Consider the following 18033-nt stretch of genomic DNA (forward strand, 5'->3'; position numbering starts at 1 on the left):
GTACTGGTTTTAAATTTATTAAAAAGAACTACATTTCATGCCATAGGTGGTCTGAGCAAAATGTGACACACCATTCTGCTATTGAAAACCTGGATTTACGAGAAAGCCACATTAGCACATGCAGAGAGAACAATGTACAGTAAAACCACTTTACTGATAATGGAGGTACAAATGAATATAATTTACAGGCTGAGGTAGACTCTACTTCATGTCTACATACTGGTATATTTCTTTTTATTGCAGTACTGCCTTACACAATGCAAGAGAATTTTTAAAAAAACAAATCCACCAGAAAAGTGGAATATATTATATCCAAACCACATTAATTTCAACTCCTATACAAAGATGAACTTCCATTAAACCACACTGATAATTTTATTATGTCATAGCAGAGAATGACTAGTATTCAATTGCTTTGCACTGACATAAAAGTACCTTTATTATATGTTCTCTATAAGAAAACAAACTGTGCTTTTCAAGCTATGGTGCTTCTGATTTACATACCTACAGACAAATAATATAATCACAGAATTTCCTAGGAGATCTGTTCATGAAAGAAGAACATAATTACTGCAGTCAAACTCTGCTTGGCAGTGCAGACAAAAGTACTTTCTGGTTGTTGTTTGGTTTGGTTTTTTTTAAACTACCATGGCAAAGCAGTATTTTAAGTTCTGTTGTTACAGGAAACAAACTAGTTAGAACAGACCAAAATACTGACCAAAGTATGATACTGAGCACTGACTACAGCATATTATTTGCTCAGTCATGATGGCCAAGAGCGAGTAAGAACTGCCCACCAGTCCTCTAAGAAATACTAAACATGCAGTACAACCCAACATTTACACCAAGTTTTCTTCCCTCTTTCTCAGAGGTTTTTTTTTCCAGAAGTTCCTTCATTAGGCAAAATTATATGATTAAGCTAACAGTGTTAATGCTAAAGGATCATACTCACTTCCACTTTGCCTACACCAAGCAGCCACAACACACTGTTCAGTTGTAAAAAGTTTACCAGGTCTTTGCATTCTCACAGCAATGCCCAGCACCTGACATACACATCCCCATTCCTCTATTTCCACTCCTGACCTCTACTCTCTATAGTTGATTATAAACAACTTACAGTGTATTTTCAAAAGGACTTTTTCCACTATTATGAATAAGATGCCTCCCTTCCTGTTAGCAGTTTTAATAAGGCATCATCTTGTTGCTGTTGGTAAAAATGAGCTGAGAGAATGATATTCCCATCTCATGGCCACAACAGAAGGAATGCAAACTGACCTGAGGAGATAGGTATCTTTATACATCCACTGCTAAGATTCTGCAAGTAAATGACAATGGCCATGGTTTAGTCACTCCTGTGATACACATTTCCAGAAATTCTCCCTCTTTAGGTAACCAAAGGAATTATCCCTGATTTTATATGCTAATTTAACTTTAATTATGTAGTCACAGACGGAGCTGCCTTAATTTTGTCATTATTTTAAATTAATAAATGAACAAACAAACACATACCTGGTAATCAGACTACAGTTCATTTACTGTAGCTCATATCTGAAACTTAACTGTTCTTTGCACAACATTCAGTAAGAGGCACAAGCGTTACAGCAAGGGAATTTTCTTGGTCAATGCAGGGCAACTCCAGCCTGCACCTCACTTCCCGCAATTTCACAGCTAAGGGAGTTGTGTTTATTCTCCTTTCAATTTTATTCAGCCATTACAGTAAAGATACTTCAAAAACTCAAATGCAGACCCAGTGACCAGGTAAGTTGTTCCACACAATGAAACCAGGACAGCATCAGTGACAGTTCATGAAGCTGGCTGTAAAGGGGGCATCTCTGAAAAACATGTCCAAGTAGCTGTGTAGATGGGCTAAGACAACACCTGCATGACAGCAGCGATCTGCTGGGAGGAACTCACATATGACTTCTCTATAAAGAGATGAGGGTCACTTATAAGTGAGTTAAAGACACGCTGAACTTCACAAAAGGCAGAAAGATTATGGAGCTCGTAAAAGAATGGAACACTAAAAGCAATCAACTAACTACTGTACTTCAGGTAATAATTAAGTTTTATTAAGAGAAAAGTTTAAGGGGAAAAGATACTGGGAAAAACCAATACAACAAACCAGTGAGGAGGTGGAAGGGAGTCTGACTGGCAAGCTGGGGGAAGCAGCAAGTCACCACAGAGGTCTTAGGGAATTATCTTTTTTTTTTTTTTTTAGTAAAAAAATACTTCACATCTTTTCAATTTAAAAACAAACAAATGAACGAAAAACAACACACCCCTAAAACCAAACCAAAAAACTAACCTAAAAATCAAAACAACCAACAACCCTTAAGATAGGATGTTTTCCTATTATATATTACATTTGCTTGAAAACACTTTATTACTGTTACAGTACAGAGTTCCTGAGGTGCCAAGTAGGCAGAATCTCTTGATACTGAATAATCTAGCCACAGCTAATGAACAAAGGAGATGTTCAATCCACTGTTTCCCCAAGGCTTTGGAAAAAGGAGATGTTCAATCCACTGTTTCCCCAAGGCTTTGGAAAAAACTACACAAACAAACAGCAGTTGTGATGGCTGAAGTGTGTGGAGAGATAAACAACAAGCAAAAGGCAATAAAAATTGTTATAATGATATACTACTATAATATTTTACTTTGCAGACCTTGTGTGCAGGAATGAGGTTAATCAAAATCGAGTCCAGCAGCTCCTGAGTTACTCCATCGCCTTCCATGATGATAGAACTCATCAAATCCAGCATATGCATTTGTACCTTCTGGTTGTGGCTATTACTAAGATGATAAAGAATATTATCAATACTAAATTTTCCGACAAATATTAACAGTACTGTTAAGAAACAACGTCTAATGCTGTCCAGCTTGCCCTCCCTTATACTCTCCATATCTCAAAACTATTTTATGTGCCTTTCCTCTCTTACAGAAAGCTTCAAAAATCTGTAGCACCCTAGCTTTGCTTTAAGAAACAAAAGAAGAAAATAACATGGCAATATAAATGTAGATAAATGAGTCAGAATTCAGTATACTGTTAAAACATGGGCCAGAAATTTCAAAACATGTTTACTTTTAGACACATACCCCTCCATATTGTCAGTAATTCACACTCATTTGCTTTCCCTGTATCTCCTTGCTTGAAGGAAAGAAGACTTGCTCTATTAAATCATATTCTTTTGTAGGCTATGCAAGGATTCAGTCTACCCCCAAAAATGGTGCTAGTTTGACAGTTTATTATAACTGAAGTGATTCCACTTACTTGATAACTGAAAAAAGAGTCCTAAAAAGCTGAATAAAAATTTCATTGCAATCTTCCAACTCAAAGCAGATGTTGTAAGATTTAACCCAAGCTAAATTCTAAAACAAAAATAGGATATTAATGATACTAAAACTTCACATTAAGTCACATACACATAATCATGTTAGTTACATTTTTTTCTATTTAAGGAAAAACATTATACAATAGATTGTAAACCCTTTGGGGAAAGAGACACGATATTTGCTTTGCATATAAAGAGCTCTTAACACAAAAGCGCTTTGCAACATACATCCAGAAAAAAACTATACAGAATAATCCTATTTCTTATGCATAAAAGCTGACTGACAGGAATTGTTAATATAAGAAACCCATGTTTCTCAACTTTTTTCTTCATGCCACAAAACAATAGTTTTAAACATCAATAAAAGGTTTACAAACAAGACACTGTTTCTAAATGCACACTGATAAAAAACCCACACTTGTCAAGAGTGGATTTTTCTAGTCTTTAAACCAAAATCTTATATTCCTTCTCTCATCATTAATATAAGCAGATTTGCATTTTAATCAGCATTTGAAATTCTCTTTTGATGAGGTAATATAACTTCAAGGATGCATGATACAGAAGACAATGTATAGAATTGTAAGATACAGGCTAAATGTTAATAAAAAACAATCGGTTTAATGTTCTCAACTATAGGCTGCATAAACTTATTAAACACAAACAGAATTATAACTCCTAAAAGAAGTGATTCATTGAACTTTAATGAGCCTGGTATGATTTACAGAATAAAAGAAATTTCCCAGGCATACGGGCACATCTGGAGAAAGACTGATTACATTACCTATGCTTACAGAGCAAATACCATCTACTGAAAGTTATAATTATTGTGTTACCTCTAACAAGTAAAAGTATCTGTTAAACTGAGGGCTCTTCGTGTCCTCCAAGCCTTTTAACTGTCTTGTAATAAACAAGAAAATGTCCTGTCAAAAAACAATAAAGTGTTTACAAGCTTGACTACAGAGAATAAAAATACAACCCTTCAGTAGTGACATCTACCTGTATTTACAAACTTATGACATGGGAACATGAGGTCGTTTTTCAGGCACTAACAGAAAGCTATCAACTAACACGGATACCAGTTATCTATCATTTCTTTACACATCTCTGGCCCTTGAAGTACTACCCTGACTCACAGGACTAAATCAAAATCTCTCTAAGAAAACTAACCATGAGTATAAATGCAATTTAAAAAAAAGTCAGGGTGGCGGTCTGGGTTTTATGGTGGGTTGGTTTTGGTTTGTTGGGTTTTTTTTTGGGGGGGGGTGTTGGTGGTGTGGGTTTGGTTTTTTTGCTCAGAAGGAGAATGTGGAGAATGGGGTAGGACGAAAGCCTTTTTACCTTAAGTTTGTCATGGGAAGTATATGGAGCTTCAGGAGCATAGATACGAAAGATATCAGCCAAGCAACACGCTACAAGGAGGCGCACATCTTTATTGGGATTCCTGAGGAAGAATTCAGATGCAAGGTGCAAGGCTAATGGGAGATACTGCTGCTTCTCGTCCTCTGAGTCCTGGTCCATATCCATGAAGGTTTTCACCACCATCTGAAAAACACAGGAAAAACCCCATTTGAGTGCTTTCTGCTTTTATTCCTTATTACTAAACAATACTTTCTAAAAGGATGCAGTACCACCAATACATGTTCCACTGCACAAGCATAGTACTAAAATTTTTTTGTTAGGACAAACATTAGAAAAAGAGACATGTTAATTGATACTTAAAGACTTAGGTTGGTATTTAAAGTTAAGACATTAAAAAAATGCTTTGAAGCTCTCCTTATTTTGCTACTCTTAACCTCAGTTGCAGCACAGAAACTGCTGTACACCAATGAGGTTGGAGATAGCAGCACCTCTTCATCAAAGCAGTCCCAGACCACTTCAAAGTGAGGACTTGCCTCAGTATAGAGTATGAGGGGCTGCAAGTCATCTGGCCTAGTGTGTATATCACAGTATAATTCAGTTGCTCTAAGAGCTATGCCAAGACTTGAGAGGAGCCTAAGAGGCCAGTCTTATGCTCTGCCTGTAGCAAGGCACAGAGCTGAAGAACTACTTTACAGATGCACAATCCTTTGATCTGATTTAGTCAAACTAGATACCAGGTAAGAATTTAATCCCTAATGGAAATTATGTCTAATGATGCATATCTATTCCTTCTGTATACTGAAACGTGCATCAATAGCCTTATCTATATTATGAAAAAAATCAACTATGTGGTTTCCTTGTTTCTTCTAGCACACTGAGGAAGTACTAATTCCTATGAAATTCCACCAATATTGTTTATTTTTAATTATTACACAACCCCAGTTAATTGAAACATCTGAACTGAAAGTGAAAATTGCATTTCAAGAAATAAAAAGCTGAAGCTTTAACTTCTGGAATAGGGTTTGTTAAAGAATGAGGATGACAGCTAAGACAGCAGCACAGAACCGAGAGATGTGCCACAGATTCTTAGTATGACCTTAATCAAATTGGTCTTTGTGTCCTGTTCCTCCATGTTGCTTGAGCATCCTTAAGAGTTAAAATTGTGAAGAACAGCCATATTGCATACCAGTTGGATTTAGTATACCCGTTACACATATTAAAGACATGCAAGAGAAAACTCAGATTGATAAATCAATCAAGCTCACACACTAATAAACACATCTCCTACCCTTACCACAATTCTTTTGTTATTGTGTCATTCAAATGATACTAAGGTTGTTCTTCTGTTATTAACCATGCCCCCACTTCCAACATGAAAACGCTGTACCTCCTCTCCCTGCGTTTGGGAACCCAGTTTTAAACACAGTAGATCTTATAAATTAAAATAAATGTTTGGCAACACCTTTCCCACAGTATGTTACTTAAAACTCCTCCTCAATTTCTATAAATGTGCAAGTATATTCCTTTATGAAGCAACCGATAGCAGAACCAAAAATGGAGAAAGGAATGAAGGGGGGAGGACACGACAGAAAAAAAGAGAAGTTTACAATCACAGCCCATAAAATTCCAAATTCTAACTGCACTGGCCTGTTTCCCTAGAAATATTCTTAAGATATATTTTGAAACACTAGTTAAAAGGACAAAACCATCTTTCTATTGACAGCACAGGTCTATCTGTTATAGTGTCACACATCACCTGTCCTTCCTAGATACCAGTCAAAAAGACAGGTAACGCAGGCTTCAAACCCTACCAGATTCTTTCAATAAGGAAGGTAAAACAAAACAAAACAAACAAAAAAAAAGAAAAAACCTCCCAAACAAACCACGACATCAGTCATTTTACTATATTTTTAGTTAACCTGCATAAGCAATCATCTGGTCTTTCCTCTAAGCCAGATCTCCTATCTCCCTATGCATAGCATAAGCTTCATAACCAGAATACCCTCCTAGATTCAGATCTCTCTACAGGTTCTCATATTCATATACCAATATGCACGAAATCTTGCATATATCCCTTCTCTAATATGTCAAAACCAGATATAGAAGGCAGCATAGTCCTGTGAAAACGCACAACTTTCTTACTCCATAAGAAAATATTCATTAATGAAACTAGTATTTGGCACTGTCTTGCCTGCTTGAAAACACACCAGCTTTAGAGATTTTCCTATACTCCTCTGGTATTCAGAAGGAACTGTCAACAAACATTCATGAAACCTCATTCCGTTTCTCAGCAAAGCAGTCCTTGATACTTCTTTTCTATTACAAAACAACACTTGGGCAGTAATTGGAGCACTGGCATGCTGCGACTGCTATTTAACGTACCAATCTATGTTTCCTCCATTGTTTCTTTATAGTCACATATCTGCTTCTTCTTACTTGTCTTTTGTTTTATAATAGTGTTTGGTGCATGATGCTCTGTTTATGACATGCACAAAATCCCAAGAGAATAGTATCTTGGTCTTTACCTAGGATCCCAGATACCAAAGCAGTACAAATAATATATGTGGGGTACACAAAATAAATAGTAAAATGCAAATAATGAAAGTAACATATAAACAAACTACACAGGGCTAGGCCACAGTTAAAATCATGATGTAAATCTTTCCCAGTGCCAGGGCACATGCAAGATTTGGGAAAAACGGAATTAATAAAGCCATTAATTTGTTGGAATGTCATCATAGTTAAATACAATAATTCTATACATGTTTTGAATACATGCAATTAACCGTATCTAAAATCCTACAGCCTGGGGGTAGTCTCTATAGCCAAGCATCTACTGGCAATGATTATGGTATTAGACCACAGAATTACTTCCAAATGCTTGCTAATCTATATATGAGATTAACTGTTAAAATAAAAGAAAAAGTGGGGGGAAAAAAAAAAAGTCCAGACACTAAATACAATACATGCTTGGCTCTTCACACTCACTACACAGCCAAGAACTCACTCAAAATTTCAACAGTTACAGAACAGGTACTCTTGCCCTCTAGCACAACTGAGAAATTAGTTATCAAGCGACAATTAAGAAAGAAACTTAAGTCTTTAGAAGTGCAAGATATTCCATGTTTAATGAAATCACTTAATTCAGAACAGCATATCCTCAACTACAACACACTGACCAACAACAGCTCCATGATTTCCTGGGGTACTCATGTTTCTCTCTACAGCCAGCTTTTGTCTTGTTTCCTCTATGACAAGAACTACCTTCCCTTCTTCCCCTCATGATTATATTGTCTAATGCAAAGTCTTGGTCTAGGATTATAGTTCACAAATATAACCAATAATCCAAAGAAATTAAATGACAACATACTGCAAGTTATTTTCTGTGCTAAGGTCTGACAAAGAAATGTTACTTCTAATCACCTGGGATTGGTATTACTTGAGATACACAGAACCAACAGAAATAAACACGTAAAGTTAAGCATACTTCCCAAAAATCTTTCATAAATTGTATGGTAGCCAGAGTTGCAAGTCTTCCTACATTCTCCTTCAACTCCATTCTATGGCCTGTTGCAAATTATAGGTTTTCTCACAGGAATTTAAAAAACCCAGCAGCAGTATTCAAGTTAAATGATACCCAATAAATCTTGGTAACATCTTATAAAGAACTGCTCAGAACGGGTTTAGAAAGATTTTCATAATTAAATTTTTAGCCATACCATCTCAATACCAGTATTAATTGTGACAGCTAGAAATTAACCTGTTAAAGCAATCTGCTAATGAACCTAAAAACTTGAAATAAACTCTATGCAGACAAAGAAAAGGTCCAAATGATTAAAGATCTTCAATTCTTAAACCCAATCTGAAAGCCACTCATGTGACTACTAATACACACAAACACAACAAGAGACTATGACAAAGCAAGTAAGCCCCAAAAAATTCAAGTTGTGGTTAATACTTCATTGAACCAGAGGGAAGTAAAATACAACTGCAGAGAGGAGATAAGAACTGCTACTGCCGAACAGATTTTAGAACAATTATTTTTTCCAAGAATCTGCTTGTTCAGAAAAATCTTTACTAAAGTTATTCATACTATAAGTACTCTATTAAAGCAAATTATATTCAAGATGTCATCTGATCCATCCTAATTACCCTTGTTCTAATTGGGAAGGAAAAAAAAAAAGCCCAAACCAAGCAAACCCCCCCTTCAATTCCTCTTTGTATTAAGGTTTTCATTTTAGGTCTAGAATAAGTTTCAATTTCCCAAAGTTTTGATTCTACCATTACATAAATATTTCCCTAGCAGAATGAAGAAGTTATTTCAGAGTTACGTACTAATTATTATCATACTAAGCCAGTTTTTAGTCCAGGGAAAAGTGATCAAACCGTATGCCATGGTTTAGCCCCAGCCAGTAACAAAATATCATAGTGACTCCCCTCCCCGCCCCCTCCCCCCCCACTCAGTGGCATAGAAGAATTGGAGAAAAGTAAAACCCACAGGTTAAGATACAAACAGTTCAATAATTGAAAGAAAGTAAAATATACTACTAGTAGTAATAATAATAATAATAATAGTAATACTACAAAAGAGAGAGAGAGAATTAAAACAAACAAAAAACCCCAAGTGAGGCACAGTAAAAGTGCTCACCACCTAGTGACCCATGCCCAGCCTGTCCCTGAGCAGTGACATGGGCCTTCCAGGTGACACCCCCCAGTTTATATACTGGGCATGACGTGCTGTGGTATGGAATACCCCTTTGGCTAGTTTGGGTCAGGTGTCCTGTCTCTGCTTCCTCCCACCTTCTTGTGCCCCTCCTCCCTGGCAGAGCATGAGACTGAAAAGTCCTTGATCAGGGTAAGCATTACTTAGCAACAACTAAAAACATAGGTGTGTTATCAGTGTTGTTCTCAGACTGAAGCCAAAACACAGCACTGTACCAGCTACTAGGAAGAAAATTAACTCTATCCCAGCTGAAACCAAGACACTGTAACATGAACTCACTACTTTTTCAAATTCCAGTACTATTGTCTAACTGAAGTCTTGCTGTACAGTCAAAAAAACCCTAGCTAGAGCACTACTATTCATTTGTATAAACCCCTACAGACTTTGTAGCTCCCACCACTGAAAATTGTTAGTGTCCTCTGCAAAAAACAGGAGACAGAAAAGTAGTATTTAAAAATATTAATGTTATATCATCCATTCTTTTCCAAACAATTAAGCACTCAAATCAAACACCAATTACTAGCAAATATCAACAAAACACAGCTATTCACATTCACTATTAAATTCATTTTGCATTACTTTTGGTTTAATGTATCTCCATTAAGTTGTCACATACTGGTGACAGTATGGTGAAGGTACTTCAGTTAAGACTGCAGAAATAAAAGTGTTGAAACTATTCTAGAAATGTTCATTATTGCCATTTTTACCACAGTAGCTTCAAATTCTAATTATTAGACCAAGATATTACTCTCCCAGGCTCTGCAAACATGTAAGTGAAATGCTCCGATTATTACATTAGAGATAGTAAAGAAATGCAAACACGTCACTCAAACTAGCAAAACCAACAGTGAAATGAAGACTGCTAGGTCACTCCTAGCACATTATGAACATACTGAAAAATAAAGAATTTAAAGCTTTCAGGGAGGCATTCATCCAACTGCTAAAAACATGCACTGTGCAAGCCAGTCACTCTGCATTACCCTTTCACCTGCTGCAGAGAAATGCACAGACCACGGCTGAACTAAAGTTGCCACGGGAGGGGAACCTCAATCCATTCCCACTCCAACCAGTTTGATGCCAGTGCCAGCAAGAGATGCCCAGAACCTGGAGAAGAATTGCAGGTCAGCAGGAGAGCACTAGAACACCACCACAAAGGAATTCCAGCCAGGCCGGCCAGCAAGTTGGCTTCATCAGAGACCCATCTTAAATGCCTCTAGACAAACCCATGCAGCAAGGGAAATCATCAAGAGGAGTTAGAGACGTGTGTCTGCCTGCAGCACTATGATCTTACTGGCATCTCGGAGATGTGATGGGACAGTTCCTATGACTGGAGTGTTGGAATAGAAGGATACAGGCTCTTTAGGAAAGACAGGCAGGGAAGACGAGGAGGGGGTGGTGTTGTCTGTGTCAATGATCAGTTGGAGTGCACAGACCTCCACCTGGCAATGGATGAGGAGGCAACTGAGAGTTTATGGGTCAGGATTAAAGGGGTGCCCTCCTTTAATCCTAATCCATAAACTCTGGTCAGGTGACATTACAGTGTGTATCTGCTACAGACCAACTGACTAGGAAGACTAAGTGGATGAGGCCCTCTATAGATAGACAGATAGGAACAGCCTCATGTTCACAAGCTGTGGTGCTCATCGGGCACTTCAACCACCCCAGTATCTGTTGGAGAGACAACACAGTAGGGTATAAGCAATCCAGGAGGTTCCAAGAATGGATGATAACTTCTTTCTCCAAGTGACTGAAGAGCCAATGAGGACAGGTGCTATGCTGGACCCTGTTCTCACCAATAAGGTGGGGCTGGTGGGGAATGTGATGCTCAAGGGCAGCCTTGGATGCAGTAACCATGGAACTGCAGAGTTCAAGATCCTTAGAGCAGCAAGGACAGTGTGCAGCAAGCTCGCTACCCTGGACTTCAGGAGAGTACACTTTGGCCTCCTCAGGGATCTGTTTGGTAGAGTACCATGAAATAAAACCATGGAGGGAAGAGGGGCCCAAAAAATCTGGTCAATACTCAAGGATCACCTCCTCCAAGCTCAGGAGGAACTCCTTAGAAGTGATGCTCCCAGCAAAGGGAAGGTCAGGCAAAAATGTCAGGAGGCCTGCGTAGATGAACAAGGAGGTCCTGGGCACAATCCAACACAAAAAGAAAGCCTACAGAGAGTGGAAGCAATGAAAAGTCACAGAAGGCAAAGGCAGGGACTGAGAGAATGAAGAACTGCCTGTTTTAGAAGACCAGGTTCAAGAACACCTAAGGAACCTGAAGGCACACAAATCTATGGGACTTGATGAGATGCATCCACAGGTCCTGAGGGAAGTGGCAGGTGAAATGACTAAGCCATTATCAATCATATTTGAAAAGTTATGGCAGTGAGGTGAAGTTCGAGTTGACTGGAAAAGGGGAAACATAAACCCCATTTTTAAAAACGTGGAAAATAAGGAAGACCTGGGGAACTACTGGCTGGTCAGTCTCACCTCGGTGTCTGGCAAGATCATGGAGCAGATCCTCCTGGAAACTATGCTAAGGCACATGGACAATAAGGGGGTGACTGGTGACAGCCAACATGGCTACACTAAGGACAAATCATGCCTCATAAATCTGGCAGCCTTCTATGACAGGATTAGTGTTGGTGGATAAGGCAAGAGTGACTGACATTGCATGTAGTGACAAGGGGGGATGGCTTTAAACTGAAAGAGGACAGATTTAACCTCACGCATATGAGGGTGGTGAGACACTGGAACAGGTTGTCTTGAGAAGCTGTGGCTGCCCCATCCCTGGCAGTGTTCAAGGCCAGGTTGGATGGGGCTTGGAGCAACCTGATCTAGTGGAAGGTGTCCCTGCCCATGGCAGGGGGGTTGGAACTAGATGATCTTTAAGGTCCCTTCCAGCCCAAACCATTCTACAATAATGCAAATCTGTCTCTTTTCTAATTCACTGTTGCTATGCATTTTTTGTGAAGTTTTGCTGCTGTAATTAGTAAATTTACCACTGCCTTCACATGGGTAGAACAACATATTCTGTATTGTTTTACTTACATCTAGCAACTCGGACTATTTTCTAAGAGCCCAGATGTTAAATTAATCAGACAAACTAAAAAGCATAAAGACTATTACTTGTAATAAAAACAGCATACAGAGCCATTCATTAATTATTTGAAGTAACTTCCTTGATGCGTATTTTTAAGGAACTACATAACGACTAAGTATCACACACATACAGCATCATAATCAGAACAGGACAAGCATTGTTACCAATTTGGGAGAGAGGTTGTACAATTAGCCACATGTTGCATCTCCGTAATTAACATAAAGCAGAATTCCGATTCTGCTGTAAATCTATAAGATTCCTCAAGTAACATAAATGCAACAGATGGGGGTGAAATGGCAAGGAAAATGGGAAAAAAAAGTCAAATGCCTTAATCCAAAATGTCTTTCATGGCACAAGTTAGAACATGCTACTTAAACAGCGGTGGCATATTTTGCCCTGCAAAATCAGTCATGTAACATTGACAATTTGATTACAGTAACTCGTATGGACTACTGCAAGGAAAGGTTGAAAAAAAAATGCTTCCCAAGATTACAACAGAACAAAAGGGAAGTAAAATGTGTCCTTCCTGCCCAAAAGATAATCCTAATAGTGTTATCAGTGCATGTAGTAAATCTTGTACTCTGGCCATGAACAAGTCCATGGGAAAAATGAGATTCATGATGTGCAAGGACAATACTACACTGCCCTTCCTTATCACTACAACTTTGACAAAACATAACATCTTATTCAGAACCACCTATTATACTCTCGTTGACTTTAAGTTTTTATTGTAGTAACATTCGGAAGATTTAAAATAATTTTTGTGCAACCTCAGTTCCTTCACTTACTGTATGTGACTGTGAAGCGTGTTTTTTTCTCCAAAGCCAAATGATACTTTAACGGCAAGTCTATTCCTTTTGTCCTTAAGCAAGTACCACTATACTTCACATAAGAACATCCTGCAAGTTCATTTATATCCACTCTAGTTAACAAAAAACCCCACCACCAAAAAAAAAAACCAACAAAACCAACCCACAAACAAAAAAACCCAAACCAAGACAAAAAATATTCCCCACCCCAAACACTCCATCAAAACATGCTGTGCTTTCATGTGATGTTAAAATTCCTCATTAAGCAGAAAGTGGATTATAATCATCTTAAATGGCCTGGAATTTAACACAACTTCCCTTGTAACTGACTGGCTTTATCTTTCTTACAGCTCTGTACACACTGACAGGGTAAAGTACACTGAAGGAAGACAAAGCACATATGGAAATTCAGACCTCTTTGCCAACCAGGAGTCACAGAAGCACACAGTTTAAATCCCCTCTCCCAGCAGCTATGGTTTTGGTTCCACTGAGATCCAACTTAGCCACTTGCTGCCACTATCTCCTTCTCCCTTTCCCATTACTTACCTTGTCCTGCTTCTAGTTATGCAGGGCCACCATGTATTTTGCACTGGCCCCAACACATGCTAAATAACTCTATGAGTCAATTTAACCTACTAATCTGCCTGAAAACCTCCTCAGAAAAAGTCCCAGATAGTTTTCTGACGGGTATAATTAGATCACAGACAAATACATTCCAGAGCCAGTAGAAGGGAAGGCAGTTAGAATTCAATGGCCAAGACCGGAGTGGGAAGAAGAATTTAGTTTTCTGGTACATAAACTCTTAACAACCTAATTGTGACACAACTTCTTAACCTTAATAGTGGCAAGCACACGAAGCCTGAAATAGGCAGCTATATCCAGATCCTACTAGTACCCCTTTTACCTTCATCTCTATACATTAGAAACTGGCATAAGATACGAGAACGCATCACTTCAAATTCAAGGTCTCAGAAACATGACGTTACAGTAATTTCCAAAACTTGTATCCCAAGAATCAATTGATTTATTCATTTTAATTGAATTATTATTTCTAGAGATTCCCCATTTAGCTTTGTAGGCCATCACTTTTATTTTGCCTCTATGTTTTTAACTACTCTCATCACATCCTCATCTCATACCTTTGGAGGCAAAGGTTCACTGGACTGCAGTATCGCACAGAGCACATTCACATGCTATTCAAAAAAGCACACATGCCTAACTTATATAAAAAAAACGTAATATCCATAGTATTTACCATTTGGCTCCTTACCCAGTGTTAAGGATTTTTGTTCAGTGAAAGATTTTACCAAATGGTCTAGACTGACACATCAGTCTTCCCTGACTTAGTCCTTTTTAACTTCATAAAGTCAATACTTTCGTTTTCTCTCTCTATTCCTCACCTTACTTTTATGGACATTAAACCTAAAAGCTTCCACTGAATTCACCCTACTCACTTAAATTATTTGACTTAAAAGGAATTCTGTGAAATCCTCCTTGGCTATGATCAACCAAACTAACTCACCTACCTCACCATGTTTCCTACTCCCCAAACAGCTACAAGCTTTTTTCAAGCGTGCAGAGTGCTGTCCAACGTTAGGTCATTGTATAGTTTGTCATTAGCAAAAATAATTTCTTTAATTCTACTTTTTGATAGCAGTCAGCTTTTGATCATAGAATCATAGAATAGTTAGGGTTGGAAAGGCCCTTAAGATCATCTAGTTCCACCCCCCCTGCCATGAGCAGGGACACCACACACTAAACTATGTCACCCAAGGCTCTGTCCAATCTGGCCTTGAACACCGCTAGGGTTGCAGCATTCACAACTTCCTTGGGCAACCTATTCCAGTGCCTCACCACCCTCACTGTGAAGAACTTCTTCCTTATATCTAACCTGAAGTTCCTCTGTTTAAGTTTAAAGCCATTACCCCTTGTCCTACCACTACACTCCCTACTCAAGAGTCCCTCCTCAGCATCCTTGTAGGCCCCCTTCAGATACTGGAAGGTTGCTCTGAGGTCTCCATGCAGCCTTCTCTTCTCCAGGCTGAACAGCCCCAACTTTCTCAGCCTGTCTTCATATGGGAGGTGCTCCAGTCCTCTTATCATCCTCGTGGCCCTCCTCTGGACTTGCTCCAACAGCTCCATGTCCTTTTTATGTTGAGGACACCAGAACTGGACACAATACTCCAAGTGAGGTCTCACAAGAGCAGAGTAGAGGGGCAGGACCACCTCCTTTGACCTGCTGGTCATGCTTCTTTTGATACAGCCCAGGATATGGTTGGCTTTCTGGGCTGCAAGCACACACTGCCTGCTCATGTGGAGTTTCTCATCAATCACCTCCCCCAAGTCCTTCTCCGAAAGTGTTGATGCATGACAACACTTGGCTATCTAGCCCAGGACCTTTTATAAAGTAATTTTAATGTAAGAAATGATGAGCAATATTGTTAATTTGCTGTACCATATTGAAATCCCATCAGTATTTTGTTATCCTAGTTTTAAGCTGTTTCACACTATTTTTCTATTACACAAGCTATAATACTGTGGATCAAATCACACATTTTAACAACGTATGTGTAGGTATTCTCAAATAATGAGAAGTACGAGGCAGTGAACATATTTATCAAAATACTATCTTCCCATACTCATGCCACTCACCATTCCTGACACATCCATGATTTCAGTGTGGTGCCACAGCACCAATTTTTGTTTTATTTTTTTAAAGCAATTGAGTCCTCAGCAGTATCTAGTCTCTATTACTAGAAAAATTTGTAACAGGATTCTTGCCAATTTTCCTGCCAAAGTCTGACAATTGTTTAAGTACTTTAAAGAAGGTTGATAAATTAAAAACACTGAAAGTGTTCTAAAAGTTCTCAGGAACTTGCTTCCCCATAGATCGATATATAACAAGAGTATTTGCAGAGGGACTAAAAAGAGCCTAGTCTTTACATGTTCTAATGATGATTCAAGACATCATCACTTACAAGCATTTCATTAAATAGTCCTTTTCCCCTAGGTATACCAGCAAGTGTTACACATGGCTGGGGCAAAACAAAAAAAATAAATCTTAAAACTGTATTCCCCAGGTGAAGGAGTTTCCATTTTCATACAAAGTTTCCCAAGTACTTTGATAATAGCCTCTGGATGTGAGAGAGAGGATTCTTTAGAACCAGTTCACTGCTGTGTGATAATTCATTTCCTCTTCCAAAGAGAAGGTGGTGCTGGACAAGAATAGCATTTTCATCTCTACTGTAAATTGACCGTAAGAATTCATTTTGAAATGAGTATTTAGGCTCAGTTCTCACAACAAAATCACATCTTAAGAGTTTCACACTGAAACACAACTAAAGGCTATGCTTCCAGCAATACTGGTGTTTTAAACAGCATATCCATGTCTATTTCTACAACCAGAGTGCAGGTACATCCCGCAGTACATCACAGTCTTCCTGACTCAAGCCATCCAAAAGCAGGTGGCGTATAAAGCACATCATTCTCTCTTTCCTGCTTGTGTTCCAATATAACCAGTAAATGAGACCAAACTAGGCTTGGGGTTTTTTTCCTAAGAAAATACAGGGTCTTTTTCTATTTCAGCAATCTTATATGTTTTGGTGAGTTGAAAACTTGCTATAGCTGCTGAAGTAAAAAATTATGCAAAATATTTTTGCCTTGTTCTTTAGCTCTGATTGCATAGTCTATGGCAGTAAAAGAAGAAATAAATCAAAATTTCTTCAACGGAACTCGTTCAGTGACTGGTATTTACACATAATCAAAGTGAACAAGAAAATAATCTTTAGCCATGGCATTCACTTCCTAGTTTCTTTAGGCACCAGATTCCACTGAGCCTTAAGACTGAACATTAGGAGACAAATCATGTGAAACCCTAGCGCAAACCCATACCAAGTGATAAAACGTCACTGAAGAATTTTGTCTATGTGCCTGCTGTCTCCTGGAGCCTTAATACAGAACTGTCATATTAATGATGATTATCTAGAATGCAGAAGATGCGAGTTCCACATTCCCATGTGAACAGCTGGACAAAAGCCCTACCTGTAAAACTGTGAAAAAGTATTGCTATTTTACAGTCAAAACTAGTATTATCAACCAGCAACAACAAAACCAAACCCCCTTAACCAACCAATGGCACATGGAACCAGAACCTGCTCCCACCCAGAGGGCACTGGCTGACATGGACATTCCTGTTCATCTCACTGCTACCAACTTCAGCCAGCTGGTGGTGTACCAGCTACTGCAACCTACCAAATCAGACCCACTGCGACAAAGAATTTCTATTCAGACAAATTAGCTCTCTCCAGTGAAACACTACCAGAAAATTTTGCTACCTGTTGAGCACTATTCGTATTATTAATACAAAAAAGAAAAGTTTTCTCTTTAAGCAGCTACCAAGCTTAAAAATAGAGCACTCTAGAATGAAATGAAAGCAAAATGCAGAAATTTGCTTACTCTGCGTGTGGCTGGTGGCTTAATTTTATTTTTAAGTAGTCCCGTTAAAAACAACATTTCAGGAAATTCTTAAACGACAGGAAAAAATTGGTGTGTGAAAAACTGAACCTAAAAGATATGTGGAGTGTCTTCCTGGCTATAAGTTTATTTAACTCTTAAATAAGAAGGAAGAAAATTATCTATAATTAGTACATGGAAAAGTATTGTATTGGTAGAATTCATCTATTAGAATCATAGAATGGCTTGGGTTGGAAGGGACCT

At 38.3% G+C, this 18033-nt stretch overlaps 1 protein-coding gene across 1 annotated transcript in view; it reads right to left on the minus strand.

The window, feature by feature from the left end:
- PDS5A (PDS5, regulator of cohesion maintenance, homolog A (S. cerevisiae)) overlaps positions 1 to 18033 on the minus strand; it is an 81208-nt gene that overhangs the window by 45702 nt on the left and 17473 nt on the right. Inside the window, 4 exon segments of the mRNA XM_010020094.1 lie at positions 2667 to 2793; positions 3272 to 3369; positions 4166 to 4252; positions 4671 to 4874. Coding sequence (XP_010018396.1) covers positions 2667 to 2793; positions 3272 to 3369; positions 4166 to 4252; positions 4671 to 4874 — 516 coding nt within the window.

The sequence above is a fragment of the Nestor notabilis genome, unplaced genomic scaffold (genome assembly GCF_000696875.1).
Source record: "Nestor notabilis isolate BGI_N333 unplaced genomic scaffold, ASM69687v1 scaffold9768, whole genome shotgun sequence".
Taxonomy (NCBI): Eukaryota; Metazoa; Chordata; class Aves; order Psittaciformes; family Psittacidae; genus Nestor; species Nestor notabilis.